At 40.2% G+C, this 26,607-nt stretch overlaps 1 protein-coding gene across 4 annotated transcripts in view; it reads right to left on the reverse strand.

The window, feature by feature from the left end:
* The window catches only part of exoc2 (exocyst complex component 2), a 30,422-nt gene extending 4,498 nt beyond the window's left edge, over window positions 1-25,924 (reverse strand). The window contains exons 1-23 of one of the 4 annotated variants that reach the window (XM_088312867.1): window positions 25,828-25,885; window positions 24,449-24,545; window positions 20,425-20,578; window positions 19,433-19,609; window positions 18,800-18,926; window positions 17,673-17,786; window positions 15,985-16,109; window positions 12,628-12,708; window positions 10,807-10,952; window positions 9,758-9,839; window positions 9,572-9,674; window positions 8,808-8,926; window positions 5,836-5,949; window positions 5,528-5,652; window positions 5,369-5,437; window positions 5,131-5,288; window positions 4,911-5,032; window positions 3,475-3,536; window positions 3,185-3,265; window positions 2,699-2,758; window positions 1,615-1,676; window positions 1,476-1,542; window positions 129-245 (exon numbers count right to left, since the gene is read on the reverse strand). In XM_088312867.1, coding sequence (XP_088168993.1) covers window positions 129-245; window positions 1,476-1,542; window positions 1,615-1,676; window positions 2,699-2,758; window positions 3,185-3,265; window positions 3,475-3,536; window positions 4,911-5,032; window positions 5,131-5,288; window positions 5,369-5,437; window positions 5,528-5,652; window positions 5,836-5,949; window positions 8,808-8,926; window positions 9,572-9,674; window positions 9,758-9,839; window positions 10,807-10,952; window positions 12,628-12,708; window positions 15,985-16,109; window positions 17,673-17,786; window positions 18,800-18,926; window positions 19,433-19,609; window positions 20,425-20,542 — 2,229 coding nt within the window. In that variant the 5' untranslated portion in view covers window positions 20,543-20,578; window positions 24,449-24,545; window positions 25,828-25,885. The other 3 variants (XM_088312869.1, XM_088312868.1, XM_088312866.1) reach the window with 3 other exon arrangements.
* Between the last annotated feature and the right edge of the window lie 683 nt (window positions 25,925-26,607).

A 26,607-nucleotide genomic window follows, 5' to 3' on the forward strand; every position in this document is an offset into this window, starting at 1 on the left:
GTCTCAGTAGACTTCACACAATAGACTTCTCAACGACAGCATGAGCCACAACAAAGAGCAGATGACTCATGAATTGTAAAGATCACAGTTTGACGAGTGAGTGAAAGATCCTGGAACATTCCACTGACCCGTGTGATCTTCTCAGTGCCTGTCAATCCATGTTTCTCAAAGTGATCAGCCAGGTTGAGGAATGTGTGTCTCTCCAGGTAGTGACAGTTGCTGAGGATGATGAGCAAGCGCTGTTCCTGCAAAGACAGCAAGGAAGATTTAACCGTACAAGCTTGTGTATCATTCGCACCCACCTCCATTAAAAAAAAAAAAATTCAACCTTAAAAATTTGTTTTCTTTTTTACCCGGGTATAATACTGATTTGCAGGAGTACGTTATTATCACCTGGTCGCATTAATGCAAGTGCATGTTTTTAATGCTTCGTTCACCAAAACATGATGGTTGAAAGTTGCCCTCCTTTAAACTGTGTGTTGAACTCATGAAGGTGTTTAAAAAAAAAACAACAACCAGTTTTGCATTTTACTGTTGAGCGTTGCGGTTGAGGACTTCCAATGAGCACGCCAGAAATGCACGAGTTCAGAAACGCACCACTTGTTCGCGCAGTGATGTTATATACACTCTGCGACTTGGCTGGCAAGAACAGCAGATTTGATTTCAAAGATTTGTTCAAAAGTGATGTCTATTAAACTGACTTGGAAATGTTGCCTGATAGCTCTCGCCAGAGCTGCTAAATGCAGGCAACAGATGTCGTAGAATACAATGTCAGCGTGATTAAGTTGTTTTTTTAAGCGCTCTTAATCAGCGATTGACTGTTATTTCAGGAAGCCATTTATTCGTTAAAGTCCATAGCAAGTAGCAAGAGTTTGTGACAGCAATGCGTCAGTTGGGAAAACGAGTCACGGGAACAAATTCAAAATAAAAGCTTAGCAATGCATTTATGTCTGTACATTATTTGGTGGGGTAAGATTTATTTTGAAGTTGGCCTTCTGAGCACATTGACGGCATGATGCATAGCATGAACTATAGTTATTGAGGTGAACAGTGATACTGTAATTGTAAATAGAAAGAATATTTGGAGCATAACATTGTTTCAACTTTTGTAGTCAAACTGGCAAATCGGCATATTGCTCAAAATTCTTCACATCAGTAACTAAGATGCGTCTTAACTGAGCAGCCGTATTTGCGCTGGGGAAACCCTATTCGCACTTGGCCCAAATCCCTTTACCAGAAGCATTTTAAACAAGTGTCCTCCTCCTCTCCAGCCCCCGCCCCTCTGATGAACATATTTGCCGGCTTACAGGAAAGGAGGATGTATTTGCTGCTTGTCCCCAGACAGAAAATAGGTTGATAACATTTTGTGGTTTAAATGATTCCGATATGCGTTGACTGCTTCTGTCAGTCACTGTTGAAGGAACTTAAGTGTGTTGACGTAGTTTCAAAGAATTAAAGAAACATTTTATGCTTACAGAGGTTGGACTGGAGCACTCCTGCATGTTGTTAAAGCGATCAGGCGAGGACAAATCCATGGAAATGCTACAATAAACACAGAATCACTCAGGTCCACTGCGATATATGCTATATTGTCAAATATTTGCCGGTACTTACTGAGATGTGGACACATTGCCATCTCTGTTTATGCTTAGCTGTTCCAGGCAGCTGATAAAAACCTAACGGTGGACATTCTGGTCAGGCATGTTCGGAACAACACTATACACGTATCTTACTTATTTATACAATACAACTTTATTTATATAGCACATTTCACAACAGCTGGAGCAGTAACAAAGCACTTTACATATGGTGTAATATAAATTAGTGGGAAATTAGAACACAAATTAAAACACATTTACATGCACACAATTTAACAGTCAAGTAAGCAATTTTATGACTTTATTAGAATGAAAAATTCATACCTTTTGATACACACATATGCACACAGTGCACATTTATTACAATCTTACATTCACACCACAGCTGTCCTACATTATTAGATTAGGAATGACCCAAAATGTGTATACTTCTGTAACGGTTTACGTTACGCGCAAGTAGAAGCTGTTTAACCGAAATGTTTAGATCAACGTTTTCATTCTTTGCCATAAATTTTCACATTTCCTAATCAAAAAAACATAAAAGTGCATAATTTTATTGACTTGATTTTAGTCATTTAATAGTATTTCTTAACTACTAAAACAACATGTTTCAGTTGTGGAATGTTACGCTTGATTAAATGCTGTGCTGACTTTGCAGAGAAGCCCGGTCAACCGCCTCAAATTGGGTTTGAAAAGGAGAATCCTCATTTTGTTTAAAATGCGACAAAACTTTGAGCCACTTAAACTAAAAGAGTCAGCATTAAAGCTTGTCATGTTGGATGGACACGTCTACAAAATGTTTGTTAGCAAACAAACCAAAGTAGGTTGTGATAATATGAGACATTTTATTGATGGCAAGTGAATAATATTGCCTAACTGTGAGAGAACAGTTCGAAGCAAGTTCGAATGACTCTCATGTTTTTTTCAAAGGCACCTTGACAGTAGTCAGGATGCAGATCAGCATTTACGCAATTTGCCGCAGTGCACATTGATGATGGGTGTTCGGTTTGTCGGACTGTACTTCAAAAATGTCCCCTTTCGCTTGTTTGTGGGAAAGGGACAAAAATAAAGCTTGAGTCACAAAAAAAATACATGCTCACCTTCATGATGCTCGCGCAGAGTTCTGTGGCTTGGTCCTGAACTTGGTCCAGCTGTAGGATCTGACGGAACATGGCACATGCATTGAATATCACTTGCTCTACTGACATTTGCGACTAAATTAGCTTTTGTTTACATCGAATACAATAATTGTGATTACAATTTCAATTAAAAGATTGAGGCATGGTTTTAATCCAAGTTTTGCAGATTCAAGCAAAATCATTATTGAGTTCTTGAGTATATTGACCAGCCTTTTGGTAGTGCCTAAAAAGCTGCTTATAGCCACGCTGTAGTTTTAACAATTGTGTCTTTTACAAAGAAAGGGTGAAAAGTCCAAGTTTGGAAATTGTGTAAAAGGAAGTTGAAGTAGCTTGTGCTTTGAAATCACTCAGTCAGTGAGCAAGAAGTGAACGCAACAAGCATGAATTATGTAACACGATGACCACGACACACATTTCTGCAGCTGATTACTGTGATTACAATCTTACGTTGATCTCTCCTGGTTTGATCTCCAGAGGCTCTTTGAGTGACTGCAGCATCTGGACCACACACTGTTCAAACTGAGATGGCTGACCAAATCAGCAAAAAAAGACATGAAAAGACGTTAAAACAGCCTCAAAAAATTTTGACAGAAGAAAAACAAGACAATCGAGGATTACTCAGCCCTGTTCAGAACAACAAGGAGACAACCAGCTCTGGTTTTAGCTGAATACACATATATAAAATAAAGATCAATGCGAGGAAAGAGTTTCAACGATGAAATATGCCGCATACTTACCAGCCTTGTCAGGCCTTCATTATCTACCACCCAGTCTTCCTTCTCAGCGAGGCTCCTGACATCTGAAAAGCACACATATGAGCGAGCTCGGCAGATGTTTTTATCCAATTAAATGTCATGGATGCTTTTTATTCATTACAAAGGTTGTATGAACATGCATGTTCAGCTTGTGTGATTTTAGAGTCGCCGGATGTTGAAGAACAGCAAAGGAACATTTGAAAGCCCAAAGGTTTTCCCAAAAATGTAAACCTCTGCGTTAGGTTGCTTAGAATTCCATCACTGCATTTTGCAGATCGCTTGCTTAGGGTCGATCGAGGATGAGCTGGATCTGATCTCAGCTGACTTGGGTTGAGAGGCGTTTTACTAGTAGCCTGTCACTTCCAGGGCAGTTCTCACAACTCACGAAATAAAATGAAACATGCACGTAAAGGGCCTTATCTATGTAATTCGAGTGGCTTTTACAAAACCACAATGTGATAAAGGAAAAAGAAAAACCTCTGAAACAAGATGACTGAAATCACATGGTAGTTGAGTGAAAGCCAGTCGCTCTTCTCAAATTGACCCTACTTAACCACAAGTGTCGTAAAATTTCCTCTATTATTATTTGTTTTCGCAAGAAGTACGTGCAGGTTGAATTACGTGCCACCGGACAGTCTGTGTGCAAAAGGCAGCATCGACAGGTCGGTGTTTTATATCGCACAACTGATTCCCTGTTCATTTAGGGTGCATTTGCATCCACTGCATAGTCAAAAAGCAGACTACCTGAAACTATGTAACCCTAGTTTGAAACAAACAAATTGCACCAAGTGGGAATCAAAGGACAATTCAATTAAGCTATATTTAAGAGCTGAAACGTGAAATCTCTTGGCATTATTTAACATCAGGACAAAAAAAGTCACATGCCCTGCATTTGTGCACAACTCAAAGCTTAGATCCATTCATGGATTTGTGTTTTTAGGGGGCTGCAGGACGGCAGTTTCACCAGCTGAGAGCATAAGTGTCAAACACCGATCCCCAAAGGCCGCTCTTCTGCATGTTTTAGATGTTTCCCTCCTCCAACACACCTGATTCAAATGTTCAGGATGCTCATCAGGATTCTGCAGAACTTGCTGATGAGCTCATCAATTGAATCAGCATAGTGGCTCTTGAGCACCTGAGTTTGACACCTGTGTCATAGGTTCCGAATTGAAGAAGCACAAAAAAGGCAGCTGCTGCAGGAGTTGTCTGTACTGATGACCTTGTATTCCAGTCATTCCCATTATGCTTTCGAATGTTCTCTTAAGCCCATGCAGCGTTCACATTTCGGGCGAGCTGTTGCAAAACGCAGTGAAATTTGTTTCGTGCTTATGAAGCGACAATCACAATTGACCAGACAAAACGCACTGAGAAAAAACATGACAGAGTAGTATACTACGTAATGTAAAGGCCTCTCTCACCATCAGTGGTGTGCAGCAGTGTCACCATGAGGCAATGAACTCTCAAGTCCAGCAGCAGATCCTGGATCACCTGCAACAGATCATTTGGGATCTCCAAGGCAGACAAAGCTTCATGACAAGCCCTGGAGGAGAAGCACCAGAAGCGAAAAGCCATTCAATGATATCGCAGACCTGACTAGAAAGATTCTTGAGTTCATTCTATTCAAATTCTAATCGTCACCTGACAGTGTGAATGATTTGAGTGAGCCAGGTCCCAGGAAGTTCTGTCTTGTTCTCCCAACCTCCATAAAGACTTTGCTCTCCTTGTGGCAGCGTGGTGGGAAGCAGGGCCCCACGGACGAACTTAACCAACCGATTGGTCAGTTCCTCAATCATTTTCTACACACACAACATGGACACGGTTAGGTGAACCGACAATGCCAAGTACGTTATGACATTGTCAGTAGGACATCACATACTTTAAAGTCATTCTGCCTGTGTCGTGCATTCTTCTTCGATTTTTCCACTTGTCCAGATTTCTCTCCAGTCTGCAGAAGAGATGATGGGGACTATGACAACTTTGTGATCGCATATCTGGAGAGCTAACTTCTTACGGTAATGATTGCTGCAGCGCTAACCTCACTAAAAAGACTCCCATTAACATAAGAGATCCAAAGCTTCCAGAAGTTGGGCAGCTGGCCAATCACCACATCTGAAAGCTTTTCCACAAACTGCACCTGATGGGGGGTTTCAAAGCGCCAGTCTGAAAAGGATGGACATACAAGTATCTTATAAACCATGCATTCCATTGTTTTCAAATAGTCTTAACATGTCAAGCATTTTACAAAAATGGAAAAAAAAAAACATTAAAATGCAAGCATTGGCAGGAATGTGAGGTGCACCCAAGATGAAGAAAAGATCCAACTAATGCATCTTGATAACTCACTGCTTGGTCGTGTCATCTGAAGGCTACCTCCTCTCTTCAAAGATGATGTGTGGCTCAGCCTGCTGAGAGCCGACGGTCGGGTATCACCCTCGAGATCCAGAGCTCCAACAGAGACTGAATCATGCAGCAAAATGAGGAGAGGGGGCAGCAGAAGACAAATTAACTCCAAGCAACACATACTTCAAATCTCAAATAAACAAATGGGACATTTTCATAATTCCACATTCCTCCCTAATCTCAGAAGGCTTTTACACTAAACAAACCCTCACTCCGCTAGCCGCTCTTTATTTTTGTTCCGATCCTACAGCTACGAAGATGGCCCGTTGCCTCCAGGCTGTCGAAACAGAGCGGTAAACTTGGCGCCAGCTGGGGTCCAGCAGGTTTACAGGCCGAGCTCTTCTTCATGTTATCCTCGATGCCTGAGAGTAGAAATCCACCAGATGGCAACGGGGAGCTGCGTTGGCTTGATAAACCAGCCAGACCCTCAGCAAGTTGCTTGACTGGAGCACTAAGTTGGAAAATACCACAAGACACCTCAGGAATAATGAACGAATAAAAAACTACTACTTAAAAGTCACTGCTGGACTCTAATACGCAAGAAATAAGATGAATGAGAAATCCCCAAGGAGTAGTGCAAATACATATGTATAATGGATGTGCACACAATTTTGTATTCATAAAAAATAAACATGACTTGTATCAAGGCAAGGCGGTTTTATTTCTACAGCACCTTTCATACACAAATGTGCTTCACACCACCGAAGCCCGTATCTCTCATATCCCAAACATCACATCTCATATGTAAAATTTTGTTTTTACTATGATGTTTTCCCTCATTAGAGGGATGAGAGCCGGTGTTGTTCCAGGTGTTGGCTGAGAGGCGTCGACAAGTGTATGTGTGTGAGTGAGTGAACGAGCGAGGGGGGTCAGCGAGACAGAGAAAGAGACAGCGAAGGTACAAAAAACACAGGAGACTAAACATTGATCAGTTTCATATCACATCTTAGGGTGTTCTTTTATGCAGAGGAAACTTAGCCTCTTTCAGAGCTAGCAGAACTAAGTTAATTTTGTGAAACAACACTGCATTTGAACCATGCTTTCACTGCTAAGTTTCAATGTAGCTATTGGGGCAGGCAATCTCAAAGGTGTTAATTCACACCCTTCTAAAGCAGTACTGATTGAGCCTAATCACAACCTCATGTCTCCTTGTCAAATCTCGAACACCAGAGTCCCGCACTAATTATTCGCTGACAATCGTATTTTCCTATGAACTAATTTCCCTGCAAATTGTATTGACATTGGCAGAAGAAGCGCTGTTCAGGAAATAGGAGAACTGCAGCCTCTAATTGAATCAGGCACAGTCAGATTGGGTGCAGTGGGGTTCAGACAGGCGGAAGCAACTTGAACTGCTATATTGCTTAAACTTACATAAGTTACTGTCGACTATCTGTCAGAGCAATGGTGCCTGCTAACGAAAACATCGAGATTGTAGACAGGAACATATGATAAGAAGAAAGGAAGTCAAGTGGTGCCTGTTGGTACTGGTAAAGGTTAATTCAGTTATGCCAGATAATGGGTGTTGGAATGGGGGGGGGGGTGGTCTGAGGGGGTCGAGGGGCCTATGATGGGAGGAAGCGTGAGGCTGAGGCATGCAGTGGATGTGGTTTCCCCAATGGTGGATGTTTGAAGGGATGTTTCAAGATTTCAAGAGGCAAGACATTTGGCCATGAGGTGAGCAGTAAACCACAAGAGGTGAATAGCTACCAGCTGCTTGAGTGTGTGCAATGGAGGAGAGGACGGACGGGGAAGCTAGCAGACAAAAAAAACAAAAAAAAGAAGGTCTACAATGTGACCCAGAAGGACAATGATAGTCAGTTGTTTGAAAATATATAAAGTATTGGTTGACCAATCAAGACGGTGGTTTGATGATGTGAACTATTTAATTGAAATAAAAGACAGAGGGAAGATGGGCAAATAAAAAAAAGGCCCGTGACCTAAACAATTCAGCCTCTTCGATGACTTACTACAGAGAAGCTGGGTTTATGTATCCGGTAATTTTAGTGGTCTTGAATTTCATACAATAAACAAAATACAAAGGAAAACAACTTTTTCTCAAAATGAGACGTTTGCATCTTTCCGTTGTAAAAGGTGATTCATTGGCACTCACAGTTGGTTAATTCAATGCATATTTGTGAGTGATTAAATTACCACAAGTAAAAAAAAAAAACAAAACAACACTTTTTAAAAGCACACGGATTTGAACAGAGAAGACTACATCAACTACTTTATGTGGTACTCATGAAAACCAACAACAAAACAATGTCATGGCAATTTGACTGACGTTAAAGTTAAAGAGTGCTTTTGGAATTGCTGTAATGTTTTCTTCTTCTTGTTGTATAAAATTGGGTGCAATGGTTACTTGACATAATCAACACAATATTTACCTGTAAAGAGGCAGAGGGCAAAGCAACCGAAATCATAATTACACTTCACATGAGTTATGTTTATATTCCACCAACAATGAGTGGCATTGCCACCCACTTACAATTTTGACTTCAATGCCTTGAGTGTACGATCGTGGAAGTGGAAGTGTATATATGAGTGCGGTTGCTGAATCACGGTCCTTTCTGGACATTTTTAAACTTCAATTTTGTGTTGGCTGTTTTGCTTGGGTGTAATTGTTTCAATCCATCTCCGACCTGTATGGGAATTTGCACGAGATAGACAGCATAGGCCAAGCCCCGAAACCAAAATCCGCTCGCTTTATCAAATTCATACACTCGGGGAAAAAATAAATACACGGGCCTCAAGTCAAAAAGGCAGGAGGGGAGGGTGACGACGGAATGAAGAGCAAGGGCGGTACGTCAGAGGCAGCTGACTTCCCCTAAATTCTGACTCACGGTACTAGCAGCCTGATAGGAAATGCGGTTTTTTTTGGGTTTTTTGTGCAGCGTATAATGTGCGTGAGTTACCTCTCTGACCACTGATAAACTCGTCCCGGCAGTCTTGCATGAGCTGCAGGATCCATTTGTGCTGAGCGTAGATGCACTGCCACGCTGGGTCCCCCGGCGCGTGTAGGTCAGACAGGTATCTTTACGAGGAGACAAAAACATGCAAATGCGTTTCTATGCATATCGCTCAAATTGTTTGTTTTCTGTGGGATCAAAACCACAGACATGCTGTTCAGTCTGATTTTCATCTTTTTGAATTATTTACTGTGATTTAGGCACATTTAGCTGCACCATCATATTCTTTGCATTTCAATGCCAACCAGAATGTTAAGTGAAATAGAGAAGTTTTCCAATTCATCAAGCCAGTTTCCTCTAACTCGGCTATCCATCCATCACCACTCCTTGCTGCTCCTTCTGCCAGCAATGAATTTCACTCAGCAACGTGTGGCTTCTGACGTGATTCGTCCTCTGGCCTGTGGCCTGGCTCCTTCGACTGTCCTCATATAACTAAGCTGCACACTTGTTTCTCATTAGCTAGCATCAACACACACACACGCAGACGCACACACACACACACACACACCCCTCCACAGCAATCCACACGCAGGGGATTTGTGCGAAATGGCAATTCACACACAGGCCTAACGATGCAGTAGGATGAAAGTTGCACTGTTGACTTGTTTCAAGTTGAACAACATCCATAGAGGAGGAAAAGCATAATTCAAGGACCAACCTGGATAGATTGCATCTTACAATAATGGTAATATATGAAAAAAAGAGAAAACCTGATATATCTCTTCTGATCATGAAGTGTTGAGGGAGTCTGCAGCAGCTTTTCCAAAAGTAAGCTCCTGAGAGCCCTGATCCTCGTCTCAACCTCCGCATACACTTTAAAGCAGAAAGAGACAATTATTATTTAGTCTTCCCCCCCCTATATTTGCAAATATATAAAATAGGGAAAATGCGATTACCTTTTTTAAAAACAGGGACCTCTGTATTGCCAAAAAGAGATTTGGCCTTCTCGTAATCATTTATCACCACATCATAATCTCCCTGCAAAGGCAGTTCATATTGAAGCCATCTGAACCCAACACAGTGTACTGTTATGCATTACCTTTGTGTATTAAAATCGATCAAGTCCTATTAATCCACTGGATGGAAACTGACAAAGCATTATACCGTTTATAATTTAGCTGCACAGATACAAAAAAATGGATGGTAGTGAATTTTGAAGGAATCCAACAGCTCAGGGGCGACAACAATTAAACAGATTAACATAAATAGCTTTTGATTTTTTTTTTTTTTAGCAAAGGTGGGATGAGACTTCAACAAATACAATTGTGTCAGAGTAAATAGATGTAGACATGAATGTTTTAAAATGAACCTTTTGCCCAGTTGCAACAGTTAAATAAGCCTTCAATGTGTGCTGTTAACAGACATCTACTTGCTCCATTCCTCGAACAATTCAAAGTGCTTCCTTCTGATAAATGATCAGGATACAATGTACGGTTCAGGACATCCTCAGCTGTCCCATGTGAGATCAAAAGCACCAGGTCTCAGGGGCACGTCGGCCCAAATCATGGAAGGAACTACACACTCGGTTCTCAGACATCATCTTTAAATTCAACGGGTGTCAAGAAAATGTTTGTCATATTTATGGCACTGCACCTCAGACTTCATCTGTCCTGTCAATGAAATTATATAAAGCATCAGACCAAAGGGTCAAAATCCAGACACCCGGCGACTTAAACGCTGATATCGCACACCGTAATTGAATAAGCTTAGCTTTTTTTTTTTTTGTCTTTTGATCCCGTACCTGACACCTGACCCTGACATTGGAGTTTGAAAATTAACACCATATTCAGTAACTCAATACACAGCTTGTACAATCAACCTACAAAAACTACAGAAAATGTATGAGAAATATAGTTAGTTTGCATTTGTCAAGTTAATAATTAGTCCATACTATATTAGTTGCTTTTGTAGTAGTGAAGCGATCACTTTACAGTAGTGTGGTTACCTTCTGGATATTGCGCTCAATGTTAAGGGGCAGATTAAAGAGAAACTTGAAACGCTGAAGGACGTTGAGTGCATTGCGTGTGGAGTCAGCTTTGTCTTTCCGCCCCAAAACTTCCTGGAAAAGCGTATCTGCAGTGTGACTTGCTCCTATGAACAAGACAGATTTAAAGATAGACTATGTGAAAATTAGAACACAACATTAAAAAAAAAATAGACAAGCTATGGTGATATAAATAAATAAATAGCCTAATGCACACTCAAAGTCAAAATAAAGCAAAAATAAAACAATGTTTAAAGTTGTGTTTTGTCAGGTTGAGCCCCCCCGCCCCAAAATACCACAATTTTTGTTCCAGGTTTTTAAAAATAATAATAATAAAAAACACAAGAATGCAAAGAAATAAACTGGTTTTATAAAATGTAATCAAGCCAAAAGACAGACACACGCACACACACAGTTTGTTCAGCGTTAGCGTTGTCTCCTAGTGTGCGTTTTCATTTAGTTTCCTGTGTTTCAGCCACTTGGCCCCTTCAATAAACGGCTGAAAGTTTAATTGGTGAGTGTGGCTCTCATTCTTTCGTTTGCTTCACTTGTAAGTCATGTAAGTCAAATTTTGGACTGAAAACTCACAAGTTGAGGAATTTGTGAGCCCCGTGTCAATTTGTCAAACAATAGACAGACAAGAGGAGCTATCTAGAAAAGGTAGTCGGGGTCATAAGCGAATCCACGGTTAAATAAATCATGAATGTGCATCATCTAGTGGCCATTTTCTTCCTCTTACATACAGTATGCTGCTGTCACAGACTGTGGCCGCAGCTATATTCATTATTCATTATATTCATAACGTGAACCGTAACAAACTAATCAAACCGTTTGTTTACCGGAAGCATGTTGTGGGAATAAAGGCGCGGAACACGGCTTGGCCAATTGAAAGGGAAAGTTGACTCTGAAAAAAGAGTTTCTAAGAATGAAAGGCTGGACAACTACTTTTTGTGTAGTGCTGTTTATGACCTACAACGTTGTCGCTCATGTGTTGTGAGACCGCGACTTTCATAGGAAGCGAGAGTTTGCAAGGGAAGTGAACTGAGAGCACAGTACAGCAGAACAACACAACTGAGCGAAAAAAGAGCAAATTCACGATTGCTTTCGGGGTTAATATAAATGAGCGTTTAGTGACGTTTCCGTCATAAACAAACGTGTCAATGCAGCTGCTGAGATGTTACGTGAAGATAAACAATTTTATTAATTGAAATGTCTTGTCCCGATTACTTTAAAATTGGGCTTAATTTGCTCGTTCAGTGTTACTTGAAAATTAATCGGAGATACCTGTGTTGCTTTACTTGAAATTGGTTTCTAGCGTTTTTTTCTTTGAGATGCAGGCTTATAAATACAATATGTACAGAAATGTACAGAAAGGCCTGGTGTGTTTATGCCAGAATATTTAAGTTGTTGCTGTCCTTTATATTTAAATGTGAACTATTTGAAGTGTTTAGAGGTGTATTTAAAAATCACTGTGTATTTGTGCATTTAGGAGAATTTCATGTTAATGCATTGTTGTCCTTTAATAGGCTCAAAATTGTTTCATTTATGGTACAGATCTTTTTTCTTTTTTTTCAATGGAGAACAAAATAATTTATTTGCAAAACCGCCATTTGCTATTTTAATATTGTCGGACAGGTTGACTTTGCAAACCATAACATTTAGAGGTCCAGACCTTTGCTGTGAGAAATCCTTTGGCAACCAGATCCCTCCGGATTTTGAGTGAAGATCCCAGCGCTAAAGTGTGTAGGGTTTGACTGTACGTGTAAAAAAAAAAATGCTTACTGTTGAGTATGACTTCCAGGCGTTGGGTCATTGATCCCTCTACTCTTTCAGTACCATCTGAATCCTGCCGTTGGTGGATAGCTGGAACACATAAAATATATAATAATTATGTCTTTTTAATCACGATCTTTACAGTATTAGTTTGACTTAGAGACAGTGAACTTCAATGTTCAATTGTATTTTGTATAATTTACAAAAAACAGAAATTGAGGCAAGGAATATGACAAAAAAAAAAACTTTGGGGGGAACAAGGGGGGGAGAAATTCTTGGATGCTTCATCACGGAGACTGTTTATGAAGGCAAGGGAATTTGAAAAAGGGGGAATGAGGGCATCAAAGAGATAAAGTGAGCGAGTGAGGTGTGTGGCTAACCCAGTGAATAAATAAATGGTGTGCAGTAGTGGGCCGCTGGGCGCTGAGAGCTGCACTGCGGGTTTATTGACAAAGAGGTGAAGAGTTGGGGCAGGAGACCTTCTACATACTTGTGAAGCGATTCAACTATGCAATAAGTAGACATTTTGAAAATGAGGTTACAAGACAGAAACTCATTCCTCTGCGCTGTCTTCCGTTCGAGTGCAATACAGACTGTTTGCAAAGACTGGCGAAAGCAGCTAAGAGATGGGAGGAAGAGCTTTCCAAATAAATATGTGGCTCCATTCTGACAGACAGAAGCCTCAAGGCAGAGACTGAAGCATTGCAAAAACATACTGTTCATTCTTTTTAATCAGTATGGATGTTTACGGCCCTTTTTTGCACCCCAGAATTTTTTTTAAAAAAAGGCAACAAAACTAATAAGGTATTGCCAAATTGTCCCATCTTCAAAGCTCCGTCACAAAATTTCATAACAGTGAGATCATTTTCAAACAGGATATTTTGATCAAGCAAAATTGATCAAGCCGCTCATTGATTTCACTGGAATTATGGATTTCCCCCCAAAAAAGAGGGCCTTGCACCGCCATACTCTGGCCTTTGATTATATTTCAACATTAAAAATATATTTCTTTAAAGATCTTTTTACAATCATGCAAAGCGAGCATGTCTGCTTCACATCTTCTTAGTCCCCCATTGCCAGCTGTGTGTCCTCGGCGTGGGTGACACTGAAGGGCTGATGACGTCACATCTAACCTAAACATCAGGTCAAGCTCCGGCTAACGGAGTCCGCCACCACTTGAGGAAGAGCTACAGCTCCTGCTTCACTTCCTGCAACTATTGAGGACAAAAATGAATATGAATAAAAATACAGCGCTGCCGCTTTCTAAAGCTGGAGATGTTTTGACTCCTGTCGGGGCTGGGGGCTCACGGAACTGGCCCTGGGAATCGGGCATTTTTGGAACATGGGAGCTCTTCTGTTTCCTGCATCGCTTGGAGACTTCCTTTTGACACAACAATGCAAAATCTCACATTTCAACATTTCACTGACAACAAAGCTGGTCAGACTATCGGTCAGTCCTTCTGCGGAGCAGCTCTGTCACAGAGGTGTATGTAGCTCCAAGTGAAAAGGAGGTTGCGTGACCTGACGGCCACAATGTCTCAGACCTTCCACTTGCCGTTGAGTTAGTATGCCTACTGGCACTATTCGAGACATTTTGATCATACGTAATTCCTTTGCTCTTTCTCATAATAAACGAAAATTAGTCAAAAGATGTTCTGATGTTCAAACTGGTGAGCATGAAGAAACAATTGACTGAAATCCAAAACAAAAACTGATAAAGCAAGCAGGCATGCTCTCCCCCCCACCTTTTTTTCCTTATTTATTGTAACTTGAATTGTCAAATGGTGCTATAGATAGAAAAATAAATCGTGAAGACGCCATCTTCTATCACTCAGAATATTTCCATTTAACATTTTCAGTTAACGACGTGACACTTCAGTGCTGAAAGATGCTTCAACTTCAGACCGTGATGATACCTTGCAAAAATAGGTTTGAACAAAAATATTGTACAAACTTGACAACCTCAGAAATGAGTCAATTCTTGGAATAATGAAGTTCTGTAGGAATGCCAACTTATTTTATATTTTTCCTATATAGGAAGAATGATGGGGGTGGTTGTCACGACGTCTGAGATTCTGGGTTCAATTCACGGCTCTGGATAACCTTTGAGGAGTTTGAATGCATGTGCGTGAATTGTTGTTTGTCTCTATATGTGCTGCAATGGGCCGCCAACCAGTCAAACGTGTACTCTGCCTCTCATCCAAATTTAGCTGGGATATGCTTTAAACTCAGAAATGAACCTAATCAGGCCAGACACGACAACAAAACTTCACGGACATCCAAGATTATGCTAAAATGTGATCACACCTGCATACACATAATTGACTGAATTTAAAGCACAATAACACGAAACATGCCAACCTTAAATACGTTAAGGCAACACAAAAAAATTGTAAGTGCCAAAAAGGTCGCTATGCATCAGGTGAGGCTTGTGTAAGTCACAAGTTTATTCACAGTGCACTCCTTTTTCCAGCTGTGCCAGCTGCACATTTCTTTTGGGCCATGGGCACAAAGTAGGTACGCTCATCCGAATGCCAAGTATGATGTGCATTGTTCCCATTGGTCATGTTGGGTCTGTTATCAGCTTCATCGATCCTAATATACTGTCTTGCATTGTATTGTACCCCTGTGTTTATTTGGACACAGCCCCAACTACAAAAACATTGCCTTTCTCCCAAATTGGGCACAAATATACGGAAAGCAATAATAATAATGAAAGAGGTAGAAAGTGTGCATATAAATAGACCAAGGAAGTAACTGAGTGGTTAGAGCGGAAGAAAAGAGTAAACGATCAAAATTCACAAATGACAAGCGACGGCTACGTTTACACAATTTTCCCGGCGGCCATGGCAGGCCTGTTTCAGGCCATCGTGGACAAAACGGGATGGCCCAGAGACAATGTGGCGAGACTGCAAAGGCTAATGTGTCCGGAAAGCACCTCCTGATTGAGTGGCTTGTAATGCTTCCTTCTCCACACACTTATAGATCTTATAGAGGCTTTGGTCAGCTTTCTCCAGTGCAGGTGGCATGGGAGGCACTGCATGGATCCTTAACATTTGCATACAGTAAGTCTTCTATTACTTCTATTGCAAAAACTAGGCAATGGAACAGTTGTATGTCGATTTATATACTGTAAAAACAAAACACACACCAAGGCAAGGTTGCGACTCGCATTCGCGATAGAAGAGGAAAAGAAAATCTTTGAAAAGGATAAACAGCTGTGTCTCTTTTGAAGGCCGGTGCGGCATAAACACTAGAAGTCTTTTAGAGCAGGGAGAGGTTAATGGTTTAAAAGTATGTAGCGTATAAATGGCCAGTCATAGAGAGTGATCCAACTTTACATCAAAATGTCTTAATGGTTCTCACCTGCCAGAGCATCCTGAGCCTCAAAGAAGGTACTGAGTCCGCCTTTTACATAGGCCAGGCTCCCCTCATTCTTCTTGTTGGCCTGCTTCTTCAGATTGCTGGCAGCTAACTTTAACTGCTCAAAACTAAGAAACAACAAGATGATTTGCATTAATACCAAAGCGTAACGTGTAATCAGTTAATTGAGAGTACAAAACAATTGTTTTGAAGTTTTACCATGAAGTGTTTGCAATACATTATTTTTGCACTTTGTCACAAACTAAAAATGCACAAGTAAATCTAGGTTTCATGATGACTCCGATAAATATGACTTCAATTTACATGTTGACCCGAGGAGGAGTGGGAGGAATCAAAACTTCAACAGCTCGACCAGTCTCCGGAAACGGAATGTGTTTGACCAATTATGACTCCACTGTATGTCAATCAGATATGAAATTTAGGCAGCTATGGCAACGACAGAAGAATGACCTAATTTACTTACAACATAGAATCAAAATTCAGTTACAATATATTTACCCGACACGTGAGCCATTTTTAGGGTATAAGAAGTAGTTGTCAAATCACTATCACGTGTGCAAAGTCAACAGACAATAACATTGGCTGATAAATGATCAAAAATCTAATTCTGCTTCACGTAACACACAATACAGCAACGACTGAGGGCAAACAGTTTTTTCTAGTGCTAATTATATCCAATAATGGTTTGTATTGCAATTCAAAGAAAACAAATAAGAGTATGTGAAATGAATTCCATACTCCTGAAAACACACTTGACAGAAATGATTTGCATCAACGAGCAACCTATTAACCCAACTTTAACTTTGGATTGAAATAAAGTTCAGATTGTACACCACAAACAGCACCAAAAAAAGAGCATGCATATGACAGTATATGTCAGTGTCTCGAGTGAGATTTCCTTTGCAGGAAGAAACATTGGGCTAGCAAGGCCTGACCAGGGTCCCTGTGCCATTCAGGATTGTGAGGTCTGGGTCACAAAACGGCCAGGCAGGGGGAGGCAGGAAGGCAAGAGAGCACAAAATAAATAATCTACTTCAACATATTGTTTTTTTTCTTTTATCCAACATGTCTGACTGACAATTTACTTGTATTGAATTATCACAATTATTTAATGAATTAATTTATGTTGCAAATGTGAGTGTCAATGCTTGTTTGTTTAATTGTGCGCCGCGATAGGTTGGCAACCATTTTAGGACCGCCTCATGCACAAAGTCAGCTGGAACAGAACATAAGGGGAACAGAAAACGGATGGACAAAAGACAATCTATGAGCATCAAGAACCTAAAAAGATTTAGTGACAGAGATGGAGCATTTTAATTAGGAAGGACATTAAATTTGTGCAAAGCAGACCGGACGGTCACCTTGTGGAAGGATTTACCTGAGCAATTTAACGATAGTAAAACGGCTCTAAAATTTCAAAGCTTAATATAATAAAGGAATACAAAGTGGACGATTAATCTTTATACAGCGAAATCATTGTTCTGTTACAGGCATTTTGTATCAGGTTATTGAGAATCTTTAAAAAAAATTATTATGGATTTTTTGTTAGTCTTTTTGACTTATTTTTCTTTTTGTTGTCGATGAGGATTGGTTAATAGATAGATAAGATAGATAGTTCGTTTTTTAGCTCAGCAAAGACTAAATAATAAAAAGTAGTAAATAAATCATACCTAGAGCCTGCATGGTTTTCGATGAGATACCAGGTCGCAGAGAAGTTTTCACTGGTGAAATCACCACTCATCCCTGGAAATGTCATCTCAATGTCTTTCAGCGGGAACTTTCCTCTATGGAAACAGATACAAGAATGTGCTTTATAGTAGACTAGTAAAACAGACTATGGTGTGACATGGTTACAATGGACTGACTCAATAATAAGTTATAAAAAATTAATTATTAAGTGAATAATTAAACACAGAGAAATCAACGGGGGGAACCTGCTATGTCACCAAAGAAAAAAATTCTGGCTCTGAAATATTATCGACAAAAGGCTAAAGCTAATTAATAACTTCTGTTATGTACCTGTGGAACCTTTCAACTATAACTAATACAATGCATTTGTGTTATTGTCACTAGGGGGCAGTGTACTGCCAACAAAGTACTCCAGTTTGGCGTGGGAATTGGAAGTGTGTGATGCCTGGTTGCCCCTAGAGGAATTAGTGCTTCATTAGCCAAGCTTGATCTCAACTAATGAGGCAAAACCGAGACAAACCTATCCAAACTAGATCTCCACCTCCACCCACGGACGCAGTCTCATGCATACGCACATTATGCGTGCACACTAAACAGAAGTCAGGTCAGAAAAAAAGTCATTACATTCTTGATACTTGGAAAACATCCGACAATGTGCAAATACAACATCAATCCCTCTCAGTGGGTTATTGCTTAATTGTTGTAAATTTGTTTTTTGTAATCACTTTAAACAATAACAAATAAATGCAACACAACTGTGCAGCATACTGAACTCCACCGAACCGTACTGCTTAATGGAAATTACATTTCCGCTATTAACTGAACCAAGAATAATTAACTACATACTAAAACTTGCCTTACCGAAAGCAGCACAAATGCAGCCGGTTTAAGGCTTTGATTTACACAGAATGATTCTGTTTTCACTCCACGTGCTGTGGTCAGCGACAGCTGTCACGTCGGCAACAGCAACAGCATTCAAACGCTGCATATGTGGAGAGCTCGTTTGTCTCATGATGTAAACTAAGACTGAATGTATGTTGTACATGCGTCGTGTTTATGGCAACGGAATTATGTGAAATGTGTGCGCTGGCCCGTTGAGGGTGCATACTTGTCTATGTCGATACCCAGCGGATTGTTGGGTCGGAGGGAGAGAGGTGAGATGCCTTTGTTGCGGTCGGTCCTCATGTCGTAGTAGTTGAGTTCATCCACCCAAACGGCAGACTGCTCCAAAATACCTGCAAGCAGGACAAATCAGTGATCTCAAAAACACCATCCAAAATCACTACCAGTCAAATGAGGTGCCCAGGTTATTACAGTCATGACTTTCCTGACAGTAAAATTGGGAGTAAACAAACATACAGTACAATTTATACAACAAAAGCTGCCGGTACAAATAATATGAGTGGGTTACAAAGTGAGTGAAATTGAACTCATTTCTGAAATATGTTTTCCCTTATTCTTAACAGATTGGTAGTGAGCAGCATTTACTCAAAATACATAATTTCCTTCCAGAGTGAAAGGTGGAACATTGATCAAGGAAAATTCAGAATTCTTTTCCCTGACTTTTATCAACCTCAGGAAACAGCCAAACTGGTCAAACAATCTACTGGTGTCTTCAAACTTACTGCAAATAATTCCTGAACACATTTCATTTTCACAACCTTTTCCACGTTACAGCTGGTCTGCATTGTGGTTACGAATCATCTCACGTAACTGACGCCTTGCTGAGTTATTGTCTTACCAATCCTCTCCGGCTTGAGCAGTTTGAAAGAAACGGTGGAGGTGCCGAGACCTCCAGACTTGGTTGTGACAATGATCTCCCCCTTGTCATCTTTTGCTGGGCCCACGCGACACACTATCTTGCTGGCTGACATCCACTCTGCTGTCAGCAGGCAGTTGTGACCACAGATTGACAGACCTAAATCAAAAAATGAGAGAGGAAAGGTGAAATATCTGCAATATTGACACACAGAGATTGTGATAGCACAAGGTGGTCTTCACTTCCTGGTATTGAAGTCATTCATTCTAATGCATGTCAATTAAGAACAAAGTGGCCCATCAAAGGTGGACTTTGCATTCTACAATACCAGATGACATTTTAAAGTGTCGTGAGAAATATTTCCATGCGTGAAAACAGAAATGTGAATCACTGTAGCATAACGTGTACAGTAGAACATCTTCCCAAAATAACCAATAGATGTCCGCATAATATGAACCTGTTCGCTTTTGTTGAAACACACAAGCACTTGTACACGTTGGTTTATGATCAATCACATAGCACCAGGTCCTAAGAACACACGACGATGAAAAGTCCCTGGCCGCTGGGCTTGCCAGGCAAATATTGGCAATCAAACTATGAAATTCATCCACGATAGGCATATAAATTAAAGTAATTTGGTCTCAAAGATTTCATTCATGCCTTGGTCATCATGACTATACGAGGATTTGATCGGGGATGAAGAAAGATGTTTGAGTACTAAGATTCACTCGAGGAATTAAATACAGTGTGATTTTAATGTTACTGTTTGTATATATTGTCAAATATATTTGTAGCAGTCACTAAAGTAATTCAAAGATACATTTATGGAACACTATGACATTAAAGTGAAGTACATCTACATATAACATAACACATATTTTTTTTCATTTTGTTGTTTTTTAATTAATGAAACAACCTAGAATAAATATAATAGTATGATAACAAGATTTGTCATGTAGTCAGAAATACATTACCAACGAGATCAGCTGAGCCCGTGCCCAGGTTTTCACCACGGATAGTAACTTTGGTCCAGGCCGCACCCTCCTTGGGTGAGATGCCCGTGACAAGCGGGGGTGGACGGGCACGAGACATGCTTCTCTTGGGCACGTAGACAGGGCCGATCAAAACCTGGAAAAAAGAACCATAACCATAAGAATCACATAGGCTACAGTAGATGAAAAGATGTCCAATTGACAGAATTATAAATGCAACCATAATGCACTGGGGAATTAATAATTATTTGAATTTCAGACTTGGAAATATAATGGCTAATTTTAGGTCATTGTTGAATATTTTTGTGTTGGTGTTAAAAAGCCATTTAGCTTGGGCAAAAAATTGCAAATAGACCAATGAGTAATTTACACCGCAAAATTTTAAATGAAAACGTGAAATTTAAAAGTCATCAACTCAAGTAATCCCAAAACTATAAGATATGACACATTTAAATAAAACAGCCCTGGCTTCCAAACAATACAAAGTATGCACTGCAAGACATCAGAAAGTAGAGTGAGGAGCCAGAAATGACGAAGCAGAGAGCAGGGGGGAGGGAGGGAGAATGTAAACCTCATAGCAAAGAATAAATAAACCTGGCCGCAACAATCATTCCACATAAACTCATACAAGACAGTCAAGCCTTGGCAGGAGCACCCATGCAAATCAGTTTATGCTGGAGCGAGCAAGGAAAAGGAATACAATTATTACCAGCTCACGTAAAAGCTGAGCAATCCAGACACTCTTGCCACAAATTATGGAAAAGGCAATCTTCTTTAATTACAGTATATAGTGCATTTCATACACAAGGTAGCTCAGTGGCTTCACATAGTTTAAAATACATTCTAAAGCATTTACACACAAATAAATGTGAGGCATTTACAAGGAAAGGGCGAAAAGAATCTATGACATTTAAAAGTAAAGAAATAAAAAAAACTAGAAGAAATTACGGTGCAAGTTTTAAAAGACCTTCATCATAGGTATGGTAAAACATTCATTATGATTCATTTACCAGTTTGGTCCGGAACAGATCGGAACATTGCAAAAATGTTATCTAAAGTAAAAGCAAATGCTTGATTTTGATTCAACACAAAGATAATCACACTGTTTTCACGGGTTAAGGTTTGTCGATTCGTGAGTGCCTTTTAATTGTCAGAGTAAATAAGGGGCACCGTTGATCAAATAGAAAGACGATAAGAGGCCTTAAAAATAATCATGTGTTTACAGCGGAAATGGCGACCGGTAAATGAAGACCTCTTATAGCATATTATATTGGAAGAAATGGATTCTTAATCCTAGCCAATATTTATCCAGGAACAGCAAATAGGCAGAATGACAGCTCAGCGAGATGGCGTGAGAGGGGCCTGAGTCCTCAACGGGGAATGTGTGGTCCGTCTCTACGGCAGTATGGGGATGCATCCGCACATGCATCTAGGAAGTCCACATATGCATAATATACAGTGTGTGTGTGTGTGTGGTCTGGGTGTGTGGTCTCTGGCATAGGCCGAGCGAGAGCCTGCTGACGGGTGGGATGAGAAAAGAGCCGCTGTGTTTACTTTACTCCAGAGGCTATGCATGAGCACGGGAACACTGCCCAGACCCCTCTCCAGAACACTAGCGTGCATATGATCACACCCACACACAAAGGACATGCACGTACTTAGTCACACGAACACCACCATCACAGGGATTCATCAATATATGGTTGTTTAAAGCAATTTTTTTCCCGTCTTGATTGAAAACCAATGAGACAGATCTTGGCGCAGAAGTGATAACCTGTGATATCAGAAGATATTATAGACATTAACCCTACATTACCGTATTTTTCAGAATATAAGTCGCACTGCTTCACTCGGACCATTCAGAAAGTCAGCACGTTGTTTGGTTATTCAGAGTGCCCCAAAAGAGGAGTGTCAGAGTGTGGCAGGCAGTGCAGATGGAATCAGTTCAAGCACGAGCGGATGATTGGTTTATTCCATAGGCTCTCTGAACACACACACACACACACACGCGCGCACCCCCGCGCCCACACACACACGCGCACACACACCCCCGCACACCCACACACACACTCCCAGAGTGGTGTTAGGACATCAAAGTCAATTCTGAATGCACCTCAAGTTGACTGCGGCAAAACGAGTTCTGTTTCACGTCTACCAAGATAAAAAATTATTTTTAGATTAAAATGGCTTCCCCCATCTAGAATCTTACGCCACATTGAAGCCCAAGAGAAAAAAATGCAAGAGGAAAGCAAACTTCGTGGGAAAAAAAAATTGAAGCTTTTGTACTTGCCAGCGTGAACCTCTGGCTCACTATTCAACATCGTACATGCCGGCCCTTAATGTCCGTTATCTCCAAGAGTGTTGGTTTATTTGTTTGTAAGCCTACAGGACTTTTCAGATTTTGGCCCGACTAAATGAAGTCCCCCCATTTCCTAAACGAAAATCCTAAAACAACAAACAGAAACATGTAATAAGGACCACAAAATGCAGAAAATTGTTTTTGAGGCTTAAGAGACTGGAGACTGGCGAGTCTGGCCAGTGACATGGCAACATGAGAATCTTTATTAGCCACCACTTGAACTGCTTGACTTCACATCTAAACAAATTTAACGTGTAAGAATTGCTGAGAAATTCCATCGAGCATTATAAGCATTCAAACTAATAATACGATTCAATATTCATTATAACAATTCACATTTTATATTTTCTTTATCTAAATGTAATCTGGGTATTTCTTCAATTTCTGTAATTTATTTCAGAAAAAGCAACATAATAAGATACAAGTCATTGTCAAAATTGAAATTTTAACACATTGCTTTTCTATTTTCACAGACAAACAGACTTTTCAGAACCATTTTCAAATAGTTGAATTGTCAGGCTCCAAATGACAGTTCATTTGTAACCAACTAACCCCAAAACAACAACGGTAGGATGTTCTCATTTGTAGCTGGAACCGACATCACGAAACCAGCCCATGAAACTACAATATCACGCTGACTCAGTTCGGCTGCAACTTCGTTATTTGTAATCTTCCATGACCCATTTCCCAGTGCTTGAGCACCTCTTTCATACTGAAGAGGTCCGACTGGGTCAAGAAACCACGCAGTGAAAACCAGTGGCCTGGCATGCCTGTCAGCGGGGATGGAATTACCAGGTGGGGATGGCTGTCAAGAGCAGTCAGGGCTGAGAAAAAAGTCCCGCTTTGCAAACAAGGCTCAGCCTGACACCGCAATGGCGCTGAGAAAAACCCTCCAAAAAGCCAACGCACGACATTTATCCAAAACAAACAAGCAGGGCCACCCAAATTTTTCAATTAGAGTCAGGGGAGGGAGCCAGGAAATGGGACATGTAACAACCACCTCCCCCAACATGCACACACTCGCTTTCACACGCACACGTACACACACACAGTCACAAATTTCTCCACAATATGCTAATCTGCGCTAGCTCATCAATGGGGTTTTCTATTGACTGTGAGCAATAAACTGGCGATGAAAAAAGAAGTACATGTTATTAAAAGGAAAATAAAAAAACAATGTAATTCTTTTGTCGTGTGTTTAGCTTTCTAGTTAACGCCAACTGGGGTCTCTGTTAACACCTTCAAGCATGCTCAGGAAGGGAAGAATCATACGGGAAATGCTTGCTGCAAGCGTTCAGCACAATCTTTTTTATGCTTGTGGGAAGCGCCAATCAAAATTACAATGGAATTCGGATTAATTGCCCAGCCCTCAAATCGTCGGTGCACACTTAAGGAATGCAGAAGATGGACTGTGTAGATTTGAAGTCATCCATGTCATCAAAATCTGTGAAGATTGAATCAAGGTAAATGGACTCTCTATGTTTGTTGAAGACGGTTCACCCTTAACCAGAAAGCCTCTTTCAGTTCTAAATGTTTAAACGTGGATTCTAGAGTTGTGCGATACGAACAAAAATGTATATCCCGACACCGGTCGCACACAGTCCATTGGGAGATACTTGTGCTCGAATTTTGAACACTATGGCTCACCTATTCTCTGGGTTTGGTCATGTGACGTCCACGTGAGAACTTTGACATCAATTTCAGTCAACAGCAGAATGCACAGAATGCCAGCCTCCTTGGACGTCTGAAAACGGGTCGATTATTTTGCTTCATCCTTATTCCACAAAAGCAATTTTATACAAAGTAGCTTGTTTAGACTAGTGAGGATACAGACCATATTCTTGGTTTAAAATCCTCAAAAAAGTAGCAGAAATATCTATCGGTGTTAATCTCTCCAAAGATGTCATGAATAAATCAGTTTAAAATCATTGGGGTACTGCCAAAACATTTCACAAGTCTTGGCTGCTGGTTTTGCTAAGTTTCAAATTTTGAATCACAGTTGCACGATGTGGGTCACATCGCAAATTATAACCAATTAAATTGCATCCAATTTTCACAGTGGCAAAAAAAAAATTCTGGGTGAAAAGCCAGACAAACTACGAGCGACCATGTGATGGAAATATAGTCATTTTTTACCACACGCTTCTCTATTTCATCCATAGGTACATCTTGAAATTGTAAAGAAGCTTACAATTTGTTGTAAAACACAACATACGTGTTCTGTATATATTTTATTATGGCTTGGCAGTCGGCGGGCAGCTATGCCTAGCTTGCTTAAAACCCAGACAGTGACATTTTGCCCGAGTGTAAGCGTCAGTGTATTTTGATTAACTATAGTTTGTGACGTCACGACTTTTAGACATCGTCCGTCTGAGAGTCAAATTTTGAATCTGCAGTCTCAGCAACTGTAATTCTGGTTGCCGATCGCCAGATCGGAGTTCTGCTTCAGTATTTGGCGACCCTTATAGGCTTATACACACACGGGTGACTTGATCCCATCTCAAATTCACCATACCCTTAATATCATCTTCATTGCTAAATATTGATAAAATTATGAGGCACAACATCACCTCAGAAAATGCACCCTTTCACGGTTATCTTACAGTCAGATAAACTCTGTAGTTGCAACAGACAAGAGAACAGAAGATTTTGTTTTGATTCGGTAACGCATCTACCCATCTGTTCTTTGCACCGCTTAACCTGAGGGTGAAGACGTTAATAGTCAAATATTATCCTCCGTCAAAAAGCAAACTTCACTCCTTCTGCGACAGAATCTGTAACACGCGACACAAAACTGGTCGTCGACCATTTCAGACTATTTGTAGCAATCGAGAAGCATCAGCATTTTTGACATTTCTCAATCTAAATCTATGCTAGCGGTTGAATTCATCGCAACACAGGAAACATACCATTATGTATTATTTGTGTTTCATTTTCCCTTCAATGCGACCTCAGATAGTAGTTGTCACGTAACATACTAATAATAGCATTGTATTCAAACATTAAATATGCAATAATAAACTTACTGTTTGGATCGCGGGCGAGCTGTCGCTACCGTTTCCTGTAGCCTGGGCTTACTTCCGGATATCCGTTCTTAGGCAGGGCTTTCAGAATAAAATTAAACCAATTCAATAACTATAACTAGGCTTGACGTACAGGTTCTAGTTGCGTATAAGCAAGGTCGAAGACAAATAGTAATGTGGAGGGAAAAATATGACGAATAATGACCGCCATATCTTGGAAAAAGAAAACCAAAGTCACATATTCGTTTTACTTTTTTATGCTCCTGGTACTACTTCCTCTACAGGCGGGACATACTCCTAAATTTTATATAAATCGAATAAATAGTACAAATAAAGTCGATAGTTCAGTGTAGAATGGAATTTCAAACTATCAAGACTCAGATAACTTTTCTTCATTTAACTAAATAACCAAAGGCCAAATTCTGGTTGGGTTGAAAATTTTTAATGACGCTAGGTTAAAACGTAAACAACCACACAAATAAGTGCCCGATGGCAACAATGAACAGAAAAAGTGAGGCAAAAATCAACATTGACACCAAGCTTATTGCAAATTAAATGGGAAGAAAATGAAGACGTTTTGAACTCATTTTTATTTTGAAAAGTGCATATTTGCTGCCTCGCAAATGTGAATGCAAGTACTTTATTACTTAATTGTATACTATAATAATTAATTTAATACTTAATTACTTATTGAAAGCAGACATTATGTTGTTGCTGTTGTTTTTAAGTAAAACAAGACATACTTGCTCTTAACAAACCTGATCATAATTTCTGCTTATTTTC

The sequence above is a fragment of the Idiotropiscis lumnitzeri genome, chromosome 13, assembly GCF_059441095.1.
Source record: "Idiotropiscis lumnitzeri isolate Australia: NSW breed Sydney's pygmy pipehorse chromosome 13, RoL_Ilum_1.0, whole genome shotgun sequence".
Classification (NCBI taxonomy): domain Eukaryota; kingdom Metazoa; phylum Chordata; class Actinopteri; order Syngnathiformes; family Syngnathidae; genus Idiotropiscis; species Idiotropiscis lumnitzeri.